The 20585-nt window shown below is 34.8% G+C and overlaps 1 protein-coding gene across 9 annotated transcripts in view; it reads left to right on the top strand.

Moving 5' to 3' along the window:
• Positions 1–20339, top strand: part of ODF2L (outer dense fiber of sperm tails 2 like) — a 52921-nt gene extending 32582 nt beyond the window's left edge. For 4 of the 9 annotated variants that reach the window (XM_030913353.1, XM_010388780.2, XM_010388781.2 and 1 more), the window contains 7 exons: positions 8713–8823; positions 10419–10523; positions 12415–12573; positions 14152–14237; positions 14319–14481; positions 16024–16149; positions 20129–20339. In XM_030913353.1, the coding sequence (XP_030769213.1) occupies positions 8713–8823; positions 10419–10523; positions 12415–12573; positions 14152–14237; positions 14319–14481; positions 16024–16149; positions 20129–20257 (879 nt within the window). In that variant the 3' untranslated portion in view covers positions 20258–20339. Of the gene's footprint in view, positions 1–8712; positions 8824–10418; positions 10524–12414; positions 12574–14151; positions 14238–14318; positions 14482–16023; positions 16150–16783; positions 17090–17374; positions 17431–20128 lie in introns of those variants that run through there. The other 5 variants (XM_030913349.1, XM_030913351.1, XM_030913352.1 and 2 more) reach the window with 4 other exon arrangements.
• The last annotated feature ends 246 nt before the right edge of the window (positions 20340–20585 follow it).

Here is a 20585-nt window from a genome sequence, read left to right as displayed (position 1 = left end):
AGAGCTAACTATCCTAAATATATATGCACCCAATACAGGAGCACCCAGATTCATAAAGCAAGTCCTTAGAGACTTACAAAGAGACTTAGACTCCCATACAATAATAATGGGAGACTTCAACACTCCACTGTCAACATTAGACAGATCAACGAGACAGAAAGTTAACAAGGATATCCAGGAATTGAACTCATCTCTGCACCAAGCGGACCTAATAGACATCTATAGAACTCTCCACCCCAAATCAACAGAATATACATTCTTCTCAGCACCACATCGCACTTATTCCAAAATTGACCACATAATTGGAAGTAAAGCACTCCTCAGCAAATGTAAAAGAACAGAAATTATAACAAACTGTCTCTCAGACCACAGTGCAATCAAACTAGAACTCAGGACTAAGAAACACAATCAAAACCGTTCAACTACATGGAAACTGAACAACCTGCTCCTGAATGACTACTGGGTACATAACGAAATGAAGGCAGAAATAAAGATGTTCTTTGAAACCAATGAGAACAAAGATACAACATACCAGAATCTCTGGGACACATTTAAAGCAGTGTGTGGAGGGAAATTTATAGCACTAAATGCCCACAAGAGAAAGCAGGAAAGATCTAAAATTGACACTCTAACATCACAATTAAAAGAACTAGAGAGGCAAGAGCAAACACATTCAAAAGCTAGCAGAAGGCAAGAAATAACTAAGATCAGAGCAGAACTGAAGGAGATAGAGACACAAAAAACCCTCCAAAAAATCCATGAATCCAGGAGTTGGTTTTTTGAAAAGATCAACAAAATTGACAGACTGCTAGCAAGACTAATAAAGAAGAAAAGAGAGAGGAATCAAATAGATGCAATAAAAAATGATAAAGGGGATATCACCACCGACCCCACAGAAATACAAATTACCATCAGAGAATACTATAAACACCTCTACGCAAATCAACTAGAAAATCTAGAAGAAATGGATAATTTCCTGGACACTTACACTCTCCCAAGACTAAACAAGGAAGAAGTTGAATCCCTGAATAGACCAATAGCAGGCTCTGAAATTGAGGCAACAATTAATAGCCTACCCACCAAAAAAAGTCCAGGACCAGATGGATTCACAGCTGAATTCTACCAGAGGTACAAGGAGGAGCTGGTACCATTCCTTCTGAAACTATTCCAATCAATAGAAAAAGAGGGAATCCTCCCTAACTCATTTTATGAGGCCAACATCATCCTGATACCAAAGCCTGGCAGAGACACAACAAAAAAAAGAGAATTTTAGACCAATATCCCTGATGAACATCGATGCAAAAATCCTCAATAAAATACTGGCAAACCGGATTCAGCAGCACATCCAAAAGCTTATCCACCATGATCAAGTGGGCTTCATCCCTGGGATGCAAGGCTGGTTCAACATTCGCAAATCAATAAACATAATCCAGCATATAAACAGAACCAAAGTCAAGAACCACATGATTATCTCAATAGATGCAGAAAAGGCTTTTGACAAAATTCAACAGCCCTTCATGCTAAAAACGCTCAATAGATTCGGTATTGATGGAACGTACCTCAAAATAATAAGAGCTATTTATGACAAACCCATAGCTAATATCATACTGAATGGGCAAAAACTGGAAAAATTCCCTTTGAAAACTGGCACAAGACAGGGATGCCCTCTCTCACCACTCCTATTCATCATAGTGTTGGAAGTTCTGGCTAGGGCAATCAGGCAAGAGAAAGAAATCAAGCGTATTCAGTTAGGAAAAGAAGAAGTCAAATTGTCCCTGTTTGCAGATGACATGATTGTATATTTAGAAAACCCCATCGTCTCAGCCCAAAATCTCCTTAAGCTGATAAGCAACTTCAGCAAAGTCTCAGGATACAAAATTAATGTGCAAAAATCACAAGCATTCTTATACACCAGTAACAGACAAGCAGAGAGCCAAATCATGAATGAACTTCCATTCACAATTGCTTCAAAGAGAATAAAATACCTTGGAATCCAACTTACAAGGGATGTAAAGGACCTCTTCAAGGAGAACTACAAACCACTGCTCAGTGAAATCAAAGAGGACACAAACAAATGGAAGAACATACCATGCTGATGGATAGGAGGAATCAATATCGTGAAAATGGCCATACTGCCCAAGGTTATTTATAGATTCAATGCCATCCCCATCAAGCTACCAATGAGTTTCTTCACAGAATTGGAAAAAACTGCTTTAAAGTTCATATGGAACCAAAAAAGAGCCCGCATTGCCAAGACAATCCTAAGTCAAAAGGACAAAGCTGGAGGCGTCACGCTACCTGACTTCAAACTATACTACAAGGCTACAGTAACCAAAACAGCATGGTACTGGTACCAAAACAGAGCTATAGACCAATGGAACAGAACAGAGTCCTCAGAAATAATACCACACATCTATAGCCATCTGATCTTTGACAAACCTGAGAGAAACAAGAAATGGGGAAAGGATTCCCTATTTAATAAATGGTGCTGGGAAAATTGGCTAGCCATAAGTAGAAAGCTGAAACTGGATCCTTTCCTTACTCCTTATACGAAGATTAATTCAAGATGGATTAGAGACTTAAATGTTAGACCTAATACCATAAAAACCCTAGAAGAAAATCTAGGTAGTACCATTCAGGACATAGGCATGGGCAAGGACTTCATGTCTAAAACACCAAAAGCAACGGCAGCAAAAGCCAAAATTGACAAATGGGATCTCATTAAACTAAAGAGCTTCTGCACAGCAAAAGAAACTACCATCAGAGTGAACAGGCCACCTACAGAATGGGAGAAAATTTTTGCAATCTACTCATCTGACAAAGGGCTAATATCCAGAATCTACAAAGAACTCAAACAAATATACAAGAAAAAAACAAACAACCCCATCAAAAAGTGGGGAAAGGATATGAACAGACATTTCTCAAAAGAAGACATTCATACAGCCAACAGACACATGAAAAAATGCTCATCATCACTCGCCATCAGAGAGATGCAAATCAAAACCACAATGAGATACCATCTCACACCAGTTAGAATGGCAATCATTAAAAAATCAGGAAACAACAGTTGTTGGAGAGGATGTGGAGAAATAGGAACACTTTTACACTGTTGGTGGGATTGTAAACTAGTTCAACCATTATGGAAAACAGTATGGCGATTCCTCAAGGATCTAGAACTAGATGTACCATATGACCCAGCCATCCCAGTACTGGGTATATACCCAAAGGATTATAAATTATTCTACTACAAAGACACATGCCCACGTATGTTTATTGCAGCACTATTCACAATAGCAAAGACTTGGAATCAACCCAAATGTCCATCAGTGACAGACTGGATTAAGAAAATGTGGCACATATACACCATGGAATACTATGCAGCCATAAAAAAGGATGAGTTTGCGTCCTTTGTAGGGACATGGATGCAGCTGGAAACCATCATTCTTAGCAAACTGTCACAAGAAGAGAAAACCAAACACCGCATGTTCTCACTCATAGGTGGGAACTGAACAATGAGATCACTTGGACTCGGGAAGGGGAACATCACACACTGGGGCCTATCATGGAGAGGGGGGAGGGGGGAGGGGGGAGGGATTGCATTGGGGAGTTATACATGATATAAATGATGAATTGATGGGTGCTGACGAGTTGATGGGTGCAGCACACCAACATGGCACAAATATACCTATGTAACAAACCTGCACGTTATGCACATGTACCCTAGAACTTAAAGTATAATGAAAAAAAAAAAAAAAAGAATTTACAAATGAGATACTAAAAAGACTAATGAAACAGTAGAAAACCAAATGGATATGTGGATGGTTCTTGTCATTTGATTGGTTTCACTTCACTTTTCTCAACTGTTGGGAAACTAGCAGTTTACTGGTGGCCCCTAAAAAATGCCAAAATACATGCGTCTTTGCTCTGGGTCACCAGCACCAGCCCTCTATTGTTCCCAAACAGTTCATTCTATTTATTTAGAGAAGGACTTTTCTTATCTTTGTTTGTTGGGAAGGAAACTAGTTCCAGGTGTTCGTCCCTTGAGTGTGTGAGCAGGGGGTGGAGGGTAGTGGTAGTCAGCTGTTCTATTCACAGACTTTGAATGAATCCTTTTCAAACCCAGGTCTCACTCTTGCCCTTAGCCCTGTGCCTCTCTAGATTCTTCAGGTAGATGAACTTCCTCCTTGCCTAAATCCATTCCTGATTCATTAGTCAGTCATCAGTTTTCCAGAAGCATTAAAAATATTTTTTCCTTTGATAGCCCCTGGTCTGTTATTTTTATTAAGTTGGCTTATAAACATTCCTTTTGCTTTATATTAGTTTGGTCATTTGGTCTTGGGAATGAATGGAGATTTTAAAGTGTGGTTAGTTTTCCAGCAGAAGACTCCTTAAACCTAGGAAATTCTCTGTAGTAGGGCACATTACTAATCTTCCCGTTTTTCACCCTGTTTTATTCTCTCTGTATTAATTTTGCAGGTAGAACTTCATTACACTTTCTTGTTTGTACAATTTGTCTCCCTCTGAGGGCTGTTTTTCCCTCCATCCTCCACATACCAGGGCCAGGGATCATTTTATCCTCCCATTACTTCTAGTGCCTAGTACTGTGCCTGGAATACATCAGTCATTTAACAAATGACTCTGGAGAGTAGCAACCATAATGGCTACTATCTATCAATTACCATTAATGTAGGAGGCGCATGATAAGTACTTTACATTTTTTTACTTCTAATTCTCATGTCAATGCTATCATAAAGATGCTTTTCTTAATTATGGATGAATACATTGAAACTCAGAGAGATTAAATAACATGCCCAAGATCATACAACTAGTTTACTGGCAGAGCCAGAATAGAATTTGGAAGAAGACAGGAAAAAAATACTAGACACAATCTTGTTCATATTTTATAATTAGAAATTTGATTTGTCTCACATTTTAAGTTATATAAAGTTTGCCAGAAATTGTATTGGAAAATTCCAGAAAACAAAATACACTAGCAACACTAGGGAAGTTTCTTTTATATTTCAGCAAGCCTTATATTAAGATTCAGCTTCACCATATATAACAGAAAATCCAAATTAAATGTCTTAAGTAAGATAGAGATGTATGTTTATTATGTAGAAGAAGTAAAGAGTTGGCACTACAAAGCTGATGTGGCTCTTTAGCTTTTTAGCTTTCTGTTCTGCCATCCCTAGGTCATGACCCTCATTCTTTTGATCTAGAATAGAGGCTGGAGCTTCAGCCATTGTAGTCAAGTTTCAAGCAACAGGATGGAGGAAAAAAAGATGCATTACCTCCCTTTATAAAAAATTTCCTCCCCTTTAAGGAGCCTTCTCAAAATTCCCATATGGCTTGATTCTCTTACTTTTTTAGGCACATGACCCCCACCTAGCTGCAAGGGAGACTAAGGAATGCAGTCTTCTAGTTATTCTGAGCTCTAGCCAAATATGAATACTCGTTTTATGTTTTCTGCATCTACTCCTATAGTTCTCCTATTCTTACACTTCGGAATGCCATTTTTCTCAGTATCTAAATCCTACCTTTCCTTTAAAGTTTAGCTCAAATGCTACTTCCTCCCAAAGTCTTCTCAATGAATCTCTCCTTGTAAACTCCTATCTTTGTGTACATACAGGTTGCCCAAGGAAGGTGTGACATATACTCTTAATGAATATTTATTGAATAAATGCTTAAATTACACTATTTGGAAAGAGGAAGCAATTTTATTATGCTTATTTTCTTATTTTCTTGAAATCCTTCATAGAGAAAGGATTAGAAAGGTATTTTAAACTAGTTTTTGATAAAATTATGAATTAATTTTAAATTATATAGACTATAAAAGCCATTGAGTTAAAGTTTGTATTTTGGCATATTCTATTAATAATTAAGAAATGCATTTTTAATGCATTATTTTCTGGATTTTTAAGGAAAACATTTTAAATAAGTTTGGCATATGTTATTTGCAGTGTAAATACAGTTTTTTTGCAGCCTAGATGTTTGTGTTTTATTACTTTTAATTACTTTAGAATAGTTTTAGATTTTAAAGTTGCAAATGAAAAATAAACTGTTAATGCTGCTTCCAAGGCCAAGTAACCTCCTCTATTAGACACAACAGAAAGTTTATTTGGAAGGTTAAAAAGTTGTATTTGTTTCTTATACAAAGTTAGACAACCAGAAAAATACAAAAGGAAAAAAAATTAAATCACCTGTAATCTCACAACTGAAAGATAACTGGAGTTAATATTTTAGCATATATATAATTTTTTAATTTTATATGTGATATGTATGCTACTTCCAATAGCTACTTCTAGTTTTTTACTATTGCAAATAAAAACATAGTTTCGTTGAGTATTTTTTGCTTATCTGTTTTCTTAGGATGTATTTAATTGTATGGTCAAAAGAGAGACTCATTTTTAATATTGTTCTATATTTCTAAATTACCTATCATAAATGTGTCTACTATAAGTAAAATAGTCCCTATACATTTTCCAGTACTAGGTAATTAAAAGTACTAATTTTAAAACAAATCTCTCCAAATTTTATAAATAATCTCATTTATTTTTGTGGCTTTGCATACCATCTATGTGCTCAAGGCTTTCAAATTTATACCTCTAATCTAGACCTTGTCCCTGAATTCCGGACATATATTCTGCTGCCTGATTGACATCTCCACTTCAATATTTAATAGGTGTCTCAAAGTTGTCATGTCCAAAATGGAGCTCTTGATGTTTCCCAAAATAGTAAATCCTACAGTTTTCCTCATCCCAATTAATGGAAAATCATCGTTTTTCTCATACGCTGCTTCCAGTCTGTCATCAAATCTGCCTCAAGTATATTCAGAATTTCATGACTTCTCACAAGCACCACTGTCATTACCCCGATTCAAGCCTCCATCATCTCTCATTGTTACTGTGACCTCATGATCATTCCCCTTGCTTCAGCCCTGGCCCCTGCAGGCAGCATTCAGTATAGCAGTAGAGTTGTTCCTATAAAAATGTAGTCAGATCATGTCACTGCCCTGCTCCGAACCCCCCAGAGATATCTTGGTTCATAAATACCTACAAGTCATTATACCATCTCATTTTCTATTACCTCTCTTCTTCTACTCTCATCTCCTTCCACTCTTCCCCTTTCTTGTCTATTTCTACCTCACTGGCTTTCTTGTTGTTTTCCCCTAACTTGCTAGGCCTCCGCCCGCTGTTGCCTTTTTCTCTTAAACAGATACACTTTCTATCAGTTTTACTCAAAAGTCTCTTTCTCAGGAGGCCTTCCCCTACATGTCATTCCTAGCTGCTTTTGTGTTTGATTTATTTTACTGATTATTCTTATTTTTGGTCTGTCTGTCCCTCCAGTATGTAAGTTTCATGGAGGCAGGGAATTTCGTCTGTTTTGTTCACTAATAGAACCTTCGGTGCCTACAGCATTAAAAACTAGTGAACATGCTGGTTCATGTATTCATCAATCATTCACATTTCTGCCTTTTTGAATTACCTGCTCATTATTTTTTATAGTTGTCTTTTGTCCTAATTAATATATAATAACTGTATATTAAGGATATTAATGTTATATTTGTTTTATTTTTGTAATGACAAATGTTATTTGACAAGGCATCAAATTTGTCATTTGCTAATATTTTTTCATATTTTGTTTACCATTTAGACTGTATTGGAAAGCTATGAAATTTTGGAGAGAGATACACGCGCACACATTTTTTAAATGGCTTCTCTTGAGAGTGCTCTCACAGCTCTGCACATCTTGTAATCAAAGACATTGTCCCCGTAGACTGTCTTTTCAAGGATGTTTGCATAGTAGATATCCTTGGAATATGATAACTGTGTCTCCCTTAGGAGTATGGGCAGGCATGCTCACTGCCTGCTATAAGAAATTTGGGTTCCCTAAACTCAGGTTTGTTTTTCTGTAATGCATTTGACTGCATATGCAGTTGCCACCTGGCCTCTTTGGGTTGCTCTGTGGGAATTGGGGCTCAGGAAACTGATACAAATGCTGACAGTCTTGCTATTCTTATTGCTATGAGTAATAAGTTCCCTGTCTCTGACCTAGGAATCTTGTACCTTCTGTTATAGCATCCATGAAATTGCAGTAGGCTAACTAGTAAGCTTGCAAGGAAGGATAATATCTAAGACTTTTACATTTCTCCATATCTTCTTTTAATTTTATGCTCTTTAGGACTTTTGCTATCCTGAAATGAAATACAGTTTTACCTGAATTGTCTCTGAAAATTTTTAAAGTTTTTATTTAATTCATTTGATGCTTCTTTAGTTGGGCTGAGGCAGGTAGTCAACCTATTTTTTTTTTCCTAATAGTTAAACAGTTATTTTATTGCCATTTATTTAGTTGTCCATGTTTCCTCCATTGATTTAAAAATCTAACCTTTATCATGTACTAAGTATAATTTTTCTGTATTTTTCTTTTCCAGTAACCTCTATATTCTATTGATTTTTCATATCTAGGAACATTTCCAAGTTTTTTTGTCAGTAAATTTAAAAAGTTTTAAAAATCATATGTCCTGTGTAAATCTTAAGAAGGTTGTTCATAAGTATTAGTCACTAACTTTGTGAAATTCCTAAATTTTAGATGGTAATTGCATGCAATCAAAAATACTTTATCAACTTTGTTAATACATGAGTTATGTTTTTATAATAATTCTGTAGCACTGAATATTCTAATGACTTATAAAATCTATATCTTTTTTGCTAGACTACACTTGCTGCTTTGAAGGATGAAGTTGTTTCTGTTGAAAATGAACTCTTAGAATTGCAAGAAGTAGAAAAAAAACAGAAAACTCTTGTTGAAATGTATAAAACTCAGGTGACTACTGCATTTATTTTAGTGCTTACTAAAATTGGTAGACAATTTAAAACACTATTTGTTTGCAATCTAAATAAACAAAACTGAAGACAGATGGGGCTATCATTGTGGGTTATAATATGGTATGTCTCAAATATTTCTTAAGGTCCCACACATCTTTGTAAATAGATGATTCTGCCGATTACTGATTCCAACACTGCATATGGATATAGTGGATATTCCTAAAAGTAGATTTAAAATTAATTACATAGGTATAATGTGACCTGTAATGTATTCTTGTTAATCTTGATTATATTTGTTTGTCATCATGTATATTTAATGGTATTGATTTAGATTAATGACTCCCTTCTAGAGTCATTAAAGTTCATTATGCCTCCTTTCTCAGGAAATAAAGTATAATTCAGATTTATTCACATGAAATGCCAAGAAAAGAACGTGTGACAATATATATGAAATAGACCATGTGTTCAATGGTAATTTGTAGAAAAACCTTTGTTTTTTGGAAATGTAGTATTCAAGAAAAAACTTCATGAGAAAGATGGGACTTATGCAGGTCTTTGCATGATGGATAACACACTGGTCAGAGAAAGTGTGAATTAAAGAATAATGAACTGGCTGGGCATAGTAGCTCACACCTGTAATCCACTGGGAGGCTGAGGTGGGTGGATCACTTGAAGTCAGGAGTTTGAGACTAGCCTGACCACTATGGTGAAACCCTGTCTCTACTAAAAATACAAAAATTAGGCAGATGTGGTGACATGCACCTGTAGTCTCAGCTACTCAGGAGGCTGAGGCAGGATAATTGCTTGAATCCAGGAGGTGGAGGTTGCAGTGAGCCGAGACTACACCAGTGTGCTCCCGGCCTGGGCGACAGAGCAAGACTCCATCTCCAAAAAAAAAAAATGAACTAAGGATGAAAGCTTAAGGGGGGCAAAGTGTGGGCAGTAGAAAGGGGCTGCATCTCGATGGATTAAATGGGAAAATTAGAGTTGAGACCTCCAGTTAGAGTATTTCAGTCATCCAGGTCTGAGGTAGGAATGGAGATTGTGGTGGACTGTGGGACCTGTTCTTCATCAGGGTCTTCCAGCTGGTTATTTGTGTTTAATCCCTCAGCAGGAATATTGTTGTTGAGTGACCATATTCTGGGTGCAGGGCCTAGAATCTTTTTATTTATTTATTTATTTAATTATTTATTTATTTTTAAAGCAGATTTTGATTTGGTGGGAAAAATAATTTAAATGGAAGCTAGTTTGGAACAGAGACTGGTTCTCTGAAGTGACATTGATCTGCAAATGAAACTTTTGTAGTCTTCAAAGCTCAACTGGAGAGTTTAGAAGTATTGATGAGAGAAGACAGGTAAATCAGACAAAGATTGTGGGTTAGAGTAGACCACTCAGTGATTCCATATTTAAAGAAGGAATAACATTAGATGAACCAATCGAGGATATTGATAGGAAAATAATGACTTGTTTAAAATCAAATTTTAAATTTTAGATTTTTATCTCGTTATGATTCTAAAAATAATACGTTTCTCTCATAACAGACTTTATTTTCAGGTACAAAGTTGTATCTCTAATAATAGACTTTATTTTCAGGTACAAAAGTTGCAAGAAGCAGCTGAAATAGTAAAAAGCAGATGTGAAAATTTGCTACATAAAAATAACCAAATAACAAAAACCAAAAATAAAAATATAGAGAAGGTATGTTTGGAATTTCAAATAAAATATAAACTATATAAAAATTTTATTTGTATATTTTTTACTTTGTGAATAGTATGCAAATTCATTCATTTTGGTCATTTTCTCTAGTTCATACTTAGGAAAGGGCTAGTCTTAACCTCTGTAAGAGTTTGTTTTCCAAGGAAATAATGTTTCTTCCAGGCTGGAAATGTTATTTGTTTATGTGAATTATTTTCACTTTTTTGTTAATATTTGGAAAATAGCATAACATAAATGTTTAATTTTTCTGATGCAAGAACAGACTTTAAATAGCTCAAAAAATGGTTATCAATCATAAGTATACAAACCTAAGTACCTCTCATTTTTAATCTCACCCTTTTTTTCTGGTTATAAATCTTTTACATCTAAAAAAGCAAAGCCAATATCTGCTAAATGCATTTTTGAAGAAAAATAATATCTTTTAAAAAACCATCATTTCTTTTATTTGTTCTATTGCAACAGAATGAAGGGAAGGCCAGTGTTGGCAAGTTATGATGTTTTTGTGAATATTTTAAAGTTTTTAAATGAAACCGCATCTCTGGGTTTTTGTGTTGTTTTGGTAAAGAAGCAGTGAAGGGTTGTAGGATGCTGACTCCTGGCAGCAGAGGTCATGCGATGTTAGTGGTCAGTTCCATCTGAATCTAATAAGGTTACTCTCTCTAGGTTGCTCCCCTATCTTAGGATTGAGGAGTCAGAGCGAGGCAATAATGTGAAGAAGGGGTCATCCAGAGCAAGTGTCCTCTAGTTATACAGAGATAAAGATAGCCCACTGAATGCACAACTTACTGCTTTCATGGAATTACTTTTCATCTATTTTTAGCAGGCCAGCGAAGAAACCATTTTATGTCTTTAGATCTCTTTTTCTCATGAAACATACCAGTGCAAATGTCTCCTTTTCTGCTAGGCAGCACTGTAAATAAAAGCATATTTTATAATTCTGTTCAAATGACAGAAAGGGCTGGAGCCTTTTTCAGATACTGTGAGGTCACTATGTTTTCTTTCTAGTATTTTACAAGACAACTATTTTTTTAATGAAATTTTTCTTTTTCTTACTTCACTGTTTTAAGTCTCCTGGTTTTCTCATGGTCTCTAAGATGTTTTAGGGACACTGAGGGATCCTTTGTTCTGGTTTTATCTTTCATGATCAAGAATGCCAGATACTACACAGAAACTATTAGGTGTTCCCATCTCAGGGAAAGAGTCTGACTATTTTTTGTAATTAGCAGTGCAAACATTTCTTAAGGTTGCCGCTTTTCACATCTCCACAAAGGTGCTGCAGTGAAGAACTGCAGTAGCTAAAACAGATTAATGTAGATGAAATTAGATTTGTTGATAGTAACATTAATGGTCAAATTAAAGGCAAGCGAAAACTGATGATACTAGCTATTTTTAAATAATATACAGTAAACCCTACCAGTTTTGGCTAAGATGAGTGAAGCAAGCTGCTCTAATTTAGGTAAGTATCTGAGTTATAAGATTGAATGACTAAAAGTGACATTTCCTTTAGAACCTATAGCTGGACAGTAGACAACTACAGCTTTATTAGTAATGATTATTAGTGATAATCTGTGCTTGAATATAATGTCAGGATTTTAAAAATTTGCTTTTAAAAATTAGTTAAACATCCACCCTGTCAGCTAATTTACCCTATTTATGTGCTCAACAAACTTTTTGAAAACTAAAGTCTACCCCACTTTTTAGTTATACATTCTTATTTAACAGAGTTTAAATTAATATTTATTCAGTTGTGTTCTTATTTAAAGCCATTATACCTAAAATACTTGTGTTACAAGCATATCTAGTATTTAAGATAATAAAAATATTAATGCTGAATGTGTCATCTTGCACTTATTTCCCTACTGCCACAACTCAGATGAAAGGCCAGATGGAGTCTCATCTGAAGGAGTTAGAGCATGTCTGCGATTCCTTGATGGCAGCTGAACGGAGTCTTCACGAGTGTCAGGAGAGTCTGCAGTGCTGCAAGGGGAAGTGTGCAGACCAGGAACACACCGTTAGGGAGCTTCAGGGCCAGGTGTCCAGCCATCCTTCTGAGTTTTGCTAAATGCGTTAAAAGAATACTTTGGAATGATTTCACCAGTTGAGGGCACTCATGTCAGAGCTTGATTTTTAAATTCCCATCTACTTAGTTTGTAAAACGTAATTTTCATGCAGATACTATAATACTGTTTTGCAAGCAATTCTTTTAGTATTTTATGGTGAAAAATTGATAATTAAAATTCCTATTTTGGTTTATTCATGCAAATCTATAGACATTTGAAGACATGGTAATAGAATCAGAGAAGGAGCAAAGTTATACTTACATATATGTTCCTTGATGTCAGAATAAGGTAAATTATTGAAATTTACAAAAATTAGAATTTATTTTAATTAGAATTGTACGTCAAGTTTTTGGGATTTTTTTCAGTCTGTTTTTTTTTTCTGTTTTACTTTTTATACCATCAGAATAGGGATCGTGTGTGTCCTGTTAGTAGTAGCCACATAGCCGTCTCCTAGCTCAATGCCTAGCACATAGTAAGCACTCAATATTTTTTTAATTAATGAAATTTTTTTAAAGGAGCAGTCCAAGGATGGTGACAAGTCTTTTTTCTTTTACTTGCAAGACAGTTTTGGGAAGCATTCACTGTCTATCTTCCAAATATAATCTGGATTTTAATTTTGCAAAAAACCAAATACTGCATTTTCTCACTTAATCAGTGGGAGCTAAATGATGAGAACACGTGGACACATGGAGAAGAACAACACACACTGGGGCCTTTCAGAGAGTGGAGAGTGGGAGGAGGGAGAGGATCAGGAAAAATAACTAATAGGTACTAGGCTTAATACTTGGTTGATGAAATAATCTGTACAACAAATCCCCACGACACAAGTTGACCTGTGTAACAAACCTGCATTTGTACCCCTAAACTTAAAAGTTAGATAAAAATATGCAGACAAAATTTTAGAGTTTAAAGAGATTTTTCTAGTAAAATATCAGATGACATAGATTAGCCTAAATTACTAATTGAAATTATGAGAAAAATTTTTTTTCCTTAAATCAAAGCTTCTTACATTATTTAGATCAGATTTTGAAGCAGTGGGAAGAATATTCTGTCTTGGCATGGGCGAGTGTGTCTTTGATTGATTCGTTTACTTCATTTTGCTTCTCAAAAAAACATATTTTTTACTGACAGTTTCAACTTCACAGATATTCAATTATTAGTCAGTATTTTTAGGTGAAACAGAAAACCATAAGAGAAACCCTAGGTATCCAAAAATAGGAGATTAATACTGCTTAAAATTTTCGTATTTCAACTTAACAAAATAAATATCTTTCTTCAATAAGGTGTTGTTCAAAATGTTTTAATTGCCATCATCCTGAATTTTTTTCAGTTGATTATTTTCCAACACAGGCAACACATTTTCTTTAAATTTAACCAGGAATTTAAAACTTCCATTTTAAAAATATAACGTTTTCTTGGTGTCTTTCTGTGTAAGAGTAGTAACATTTATACCTTCTCATTGCTTGTGGTCTAACAATAAATTGTGTGGATTTCTTTGGAAGTTGATTGTGAAGAAAATGACTAAGAAAACTTTTTTTTTTTTCTTTTAGGTTGATGGAAATCACAGTCTTCTGACAAAGCTTTCTCTGGAAGAGGAAAACTATCTTATTCAGTTGAAGTGTGAAAACCTTCAGCAGTAAGTATTAAATTACTTAACATTGCTGCTGCATATTTCTCTGCACACTAAACTTTTGAAATATATGTTTTCTGTAAAAAGAAAATTAGAACAGATGGACACAGAAAATAAAGAGCTTGAGAAGAAGCTGGCAAACCAAGAAGAATGTCTTAAGCACAGCAATCTTAAGTTTAAAGAGAAATCTGCAGAATATACAGCTTTGGCCAGACAACTGGAAGCCGCTTTAGAAGAAGGAAGACAAAAGGTATGCATGGCCTTTATTTAGAAACTTTTTAATTCATTTATCAAAGAGTCATCTTTTTAAACATCTTGCCAAACCAGTAGTTATTGTTTTTGTCTTGATGACAGGGTGAAGGGAGCAATTACATTTTTGTTCTTTAACTATCTTCTCTTTCAAGCAAAACAGATACATTGCTGGGCTAGAGTTACTTCACTAGATAAGTGGTAATGTGGCTGGGGAAAGGGCAGAGATGGAAAACACTTTGAAGACATAATCTCCTCCCGTACCTTTTTTTTTTTTATATACAACCAAATTGAATGTGCAAATAATTGAACATTTTTGTTTTGATCAGGATTCAGTGAGCTGTAATGTTCAAGTCCCTTTTGACAAATATTGTTGCATAAATAAATACATACAATATTAAATTTCAGTTACATCCATTAGGTTAGCATTCAATGAATACTTCAGTATCAGGCAATCTGCTAGTGCATGAGATACAAAGATGAATGAGACCTGGTCTTAGCTCTCAGCACTCTCATAATCTGGTAGGGTTCAGCCTAAGTGCATTTTGGAAATGCCAGGTATGCTCTCAGATTCCTTCCTGAAAGGAAGAGTTCAGAGTCCCAGAGGTATGACTGCCCTCTCCTTTCTCTCCTGCTACAGTGGAATATAGGGCTATCGGTAGCTTCTGCCCATGTGAGAGTGCCATCACTGCCCTGTTACTGTTGCCTACACTGAGGGGATGGTACCAAGGGCATTGTTGTTTGTCCTAAGGGCCTTTTCTCCCATAGCTTCAGATCACACTGGCATCTCTCATGCATAATTGTTCTTGGAATATGTACAGAAGAAATCTTTATAATAACTTAGAACTGAGTTCATAGGAATTAGGTTGGAGGACAGTCCTTTCCACTAGCTCCTTGTTCCTGGATCAATCCCTGCCTCTACTCTCATTCTTGTGGCTCCAACCCAGCATTCTTACAAATAGGCTTCCACATATCTGATTCCTTAGAAGAACATAACTAAGCTAGACTTCCTGCCAAAATAAGTAATCAGGTAAATATGAAAATTCAAATTCAGACCAGTTTGGAAGTGAACGAATGAAGAACCAGTCTCTGTTTGTGTGTGTGTGTGTTTGTAGGAAGTGTGTATACCAATTCCTACTCCCAGTTCTGTTAATCCAAGTGTATAATGAGCATTTAACAAGGAATTTCTATGTTCCATCACTGCTCTTAACACCCTGGTGAATATAAATGCTATAAAAATGGTAATTGGTCTCAGTCTGTTTTTAAAATATACTGTTGGAGAAAACACCTACCTAAGTCACAGAGCAGTGAAAATGTATACATCTCTTCCATCTCAAGCCAATTTTGCAGATATTTAATGCTGCAAAGATAAGTATAGTACATACTTACACTATATATGCTTCTTCAAGATAGAACATCTTTAAACTTGGATATAACATACAAGTAATATCTGTTTAGAAAAAAGGTACAATATAACTATGTCAAGGCTTTAAGTCATATTTTAAAGAAAGCACTTTATTTTACTCTTTGATAAAAATTACAGGTTGCTGAAGAAATAGAGAAAATGTCATCTAGAGAGAGAGCTTTACAAATTAAAATATTAGATCTGGAAACTGAGCTTAGAAAGAAAAACGAAGAACAAAATCAACTTGTTTGCAAAATGAACAGTGTAAGTATTAGCATGGCTTAACATATTATAAAAAATAGCATTTAACATTTTTACCATGTAGAAAGTACAAAGCGAGTGAATCAAGGCTATTGTTTTACTGATAATATTAAAAATAGCAAGCAATATAAAACATAAAAAATAAAAATGTTATGATATGCCAAATAATTTATTATTCTGCCTCCTTGGATGGCATGTATTGCATTGCACTCAAACCTGATAAAATCTCATCAGGCCCTTTCCCTACATGTTACTTTTGCAATGACCACTGCTTAATGAAAATTACAGATACAATCTACTTGATTTCATCCTGATATGAATTTTTCATTTTTTAAAGATAAACACGTAAGTGAGTTTTATATCTGTCTTGAATAATAAATATTTTATTTTAGAAAGCTATAATTTTGTATTAAACATTCAGTATTGCATGTGAGATGGATACTTTAGTCCATTCAGCCGAGAAATGAAAATACCAAATTGACTGTGTTTAATTAGTGTTCTGTTTTTTTCCTGAATACGCATGAAATAGTCAATTGGCATAGAATATTCTGAAAGCTAGTATTACTCATGATTGAATTACTTAATAACTATCTACTAGATAATGACATAGAGAATAATGATACTGTATTTTTTCCAGGATCCAGAGAGTCCATTCAATCTATTTTTTTTATTCCCAAGTGTCTAAAAAGTTGAAAACCTAAAAGATTCAAGGGTTAAATGACTTTTGGCATGCACAATTTGATTTTATTGCCATCAAAAGTTTCATGACAACTTAAACAGAACAAAATGTTGATCACCTTTAATTTAGCACAGGCCTTCCATTTATTTCAAAACTTTTTTTTTTGTAACTCATCATTAGAGTTTCTGACATTGTAAAATATGTGTGCTGTTTTTTGTGTAATTGAAGCCTCTGAAAAAATAAATGAGGTGGGTTTTGCTGTAATATCCCTAGTACTTGGCTAAAGTTAGTAAAATAAATAGATTCCATTCACAATTGCTACAAAGAGAATAAAATATTTAGGAATACAACTTACAAGGGATGTGAAGGACCTCTTCAAGGAGAACTATAAACCACTGCTGAAGGAAATAAGAGAGGACACAAACAAGTGGAAAAACATTCCATGCTCATGAATAAGACAAATCAATATCATCAAAATGGCCATATTCCCCAAAGTAATTTATAGATTCAATGCTATCCCCATCAAGCTACCATTGATTTTCTTTACAGAATTAGAAAAAACTACTTCAAATTTCATTTGGAACCAAAAAAGAGCCCACATAACCAAGACAATCCTAAACAAAAAGAACAAAGCTGGAGGCATCACATTACCTGACTTCAAACTATACAACAAGGCTACAGTAACCAAAATAGCATGGTACTGGTGCCAAAACAGATACATAGACCAATGGAACAGAACAGAGGCCTCAGAAATAACACCACACATCTACAACCATCTGATCTTTGACAAACCTGACAAAAGCAATGAGGAAAGGAGTCCCTATTTAATAAATGGTGTTGGGAAAACTGGCTAGCCATATGCAGAAAACTGACACTGGATCCCTTCCTTACACCTTATACAAAAATTAACTCAAGATGGATTAAAGACTTAAATGTAAGACCTAAAACCATAAAAACCCTAGAAGAAAACCTAGGCAATACCATTCAGGACATAGGCATGGACAAAGACTTCATGACTAAAACACCAAAAGTAATGGCAATAAAAGCCAAAATTGACAAATGGGATCCAATTAAACTAAAGAGCTTCTGCACAGCAAAAGAAACTATCATCAGAGTGAACAGGCAACTGAAAGAATGGGAGAAAATTTTTGCAATCTATCCATCTGACAAAGGGCCAATATCCAGAATCTACAAAGAACTTAAACAAATTTACAAGAAAAAAAACCCCATCAAAAAGTGGGCAAAGAATATGAACAGACACGTCTCAAGACATTTAGACAGCCAAAAAACATATGAAAAAAGCCCATCATCACTGGTCATTACATAAATGCAAATCAAAACCACAGTGAGATACCATCTCATGCCCATTAGAATGACGATCATTATAAAATCAGGAAGCAACAGATGCTGGAGAGGATGTGGAGAAATAGGAATGCTTTACACTGTTGGTGGGAGTGTAAATTAGTTCAACCACTGTAGAAGACAGTGTGGCGATTCCTCAAGGATCTAGAACCAGAAATACCATTTGACCTGGTCATCCCATTACTGGGCATATACCCAAGGGGTTATAAATCATTCTACTATAAAGACACATGCACACATATGTTTATTGCAGCACTATTCACAATAGCAAAGACTTGGAGCCAACCCAAATGCTTATCAGTGATAGACTGAATAAAGAAAATGTGGCACATATACACCATGGAATACTATGCAGCGATAAAAAAGGATGAGTTCATGTCCTTTGCAGGGACATGGATGAAGCTAGAAACCATCATTCTCAGCAAACTAACACAAGAACAGAAAACCAAACACCGCATGTTCTCACTCATAAGTGGGAGTTGAACAATGAGACCACATGGATACAGGGCACGGAACATCACACACCAGGGCCTGTCAGGGCATGGGGGGCTAGGGGAAGGATAACAGTAGTAGAAATACCTAATGTAGATGATGGGTTGATGGGTGCAGCATACCACCATGGCATGTGTATACCTATGTAACCAACCTGCACGTTCTGTACATGTATCCCAGAACTTAAAGTATAATAATAATAAAAAAATAAAGATCTGATGTTTTGTTAAACCTAATAATTTTTGTACTAGTAAAATTCTAGAATTCTAAGCATAGATTTAAACATTGCTGAAAAATTAGTTCGTGTGTTTTATGCCTTCCAGGGGACAGTTAAGTGGGCAGTATTTAATATGCCTGCTTTAGCCCCATTTGAATTGTAAGCACTCTGAGAGCATGTCTCATAGTTGCCTTTATCCCTGGTGTCTCCCACAGTGCCCTGCTCACCTGCAGGCCTTTTTGTATTTTCTGTCCAAGTACCCTAATGGGATGGCGCAGAATGGATGTACAGATCTGAGGATAACCTCAGCAGCTTAATCCAAGGCACCCCTCCTGAAGCCTGAAATGTCTTTGAAGTCTTATGTATTATCCTAAAATCCATTGACATTTTATATCCTGCCCTACAAAATAAGTGTGTATTACTATTTTTCTTTCCAAATTGTTGAGTAAAACTCATTGTATTTATCCTGTGACTTTGTACTGCTAAGCCTATCACATTATTTTTTATCTGCCCCATTTCCTGAGATGGGCATTGCTCAGTTTCAGAAGGTATCAGGTGTCATTGAACACCTGATATGAGGGATGTAAAAGTTCTCTCTTTTCTGTCTAGGTGTCTATATTTTAATTGGAAGCTAGATGATATTTGCAACCTGTGGTTATCTAAAGCATTGTCAGTGAACTCACCTACTTAAGAATTCATATGCACCTTAGTTAAAAAAAAAAAATGTATTGCAGTTTTAAATTTTTTCCTCAAAGAACAACTTTAATGTAAGAATTATTTTTATTTTTTAAGGGATTCTAGAAATAAAATGTTCACATTATCAAAACTAGAGTTCTGTCAACTTTTAAGACATTTAATTATTTTGGAATAAAATGTGAATTTTTAGACAGAAAATGGCAAAAACTGGTATGAAAATATAATCATGTTACATGTGAAATTATGACAGTTGTTAAAGAACCTATTAAGTTAATTATGTTAAATATGTAATAATTTGGTGCTAAATGAATGTGTATTATAAATTATATCAGTGAAAATCAACCATGTGTGTGCTTTAATTATTAATTTTAAAGAAGAGTGAGCTTTAAGAATGAACACATCAGATGTGAGTATTCTTTTAAAAAATCAAAAAGAATTATCTAGTTATTGTATATATGTTTTTAATATTATGACTCTGGTCCTTTGGAATGAATGCTATTATTGCTTATCTGTATTTTTTTCCTTTTTTTCTTTAGAAAGCACAACATCAGGAAGTGTGTTTGAAAGAAGTACAAAATAGTCTTGAGAAGTCAGAAAATCAAAATGAGAGTATTAAGAATTATTTACAGTTTCTTAAAACTTCTTATGTAACAATGTTTGAATAAATTGTCAGATTTATTTTCTCTAAGTAGTAGATTTTTATTATGAGTCTAAAATGTGATTGGGTAAAAAATATACTGCCAGTTATATTTTATGATTTATGGGTGATAGTATTAGAGTTTTTATGTAAAGATTTTTGAAACATAATTTATCTAACTGAAACTTTAAAATAGGATAGTTGTTACTTTTCCTTTTTGCTGGATAATTCTTATTTATCTCTGGTTTAATTTCTTTTAAAAGTAAATTGGTTTTTAGAATTTTTCTCTCACACATACACATAGAAGTCCAATTAATTCTTTGTGATGTTTGTAGCCACCATTCAAGTGAATTTGT

This window comes from Rhinopithecus roxellana, chromosome 12 (genome assembly GCF_007565055.1).
Source record: "Rhinopithecus roxellana isolate Shanxi Qingling chromosome 12, ASM756505v1, whole genome shotgun sequence".
In the NCBI taxonomy this organism is placed as follows: Eukaryota; Metazoa; Chordata; class Mammalia; order Primates; family Cercopithecidae; genus Rhinopithecus; species Rhinopithecus roxellana.
Note: the sequence above shows the minus strand (reverse complement) of the source record. Positions and strands in the feature narration are given on the sequence as shown.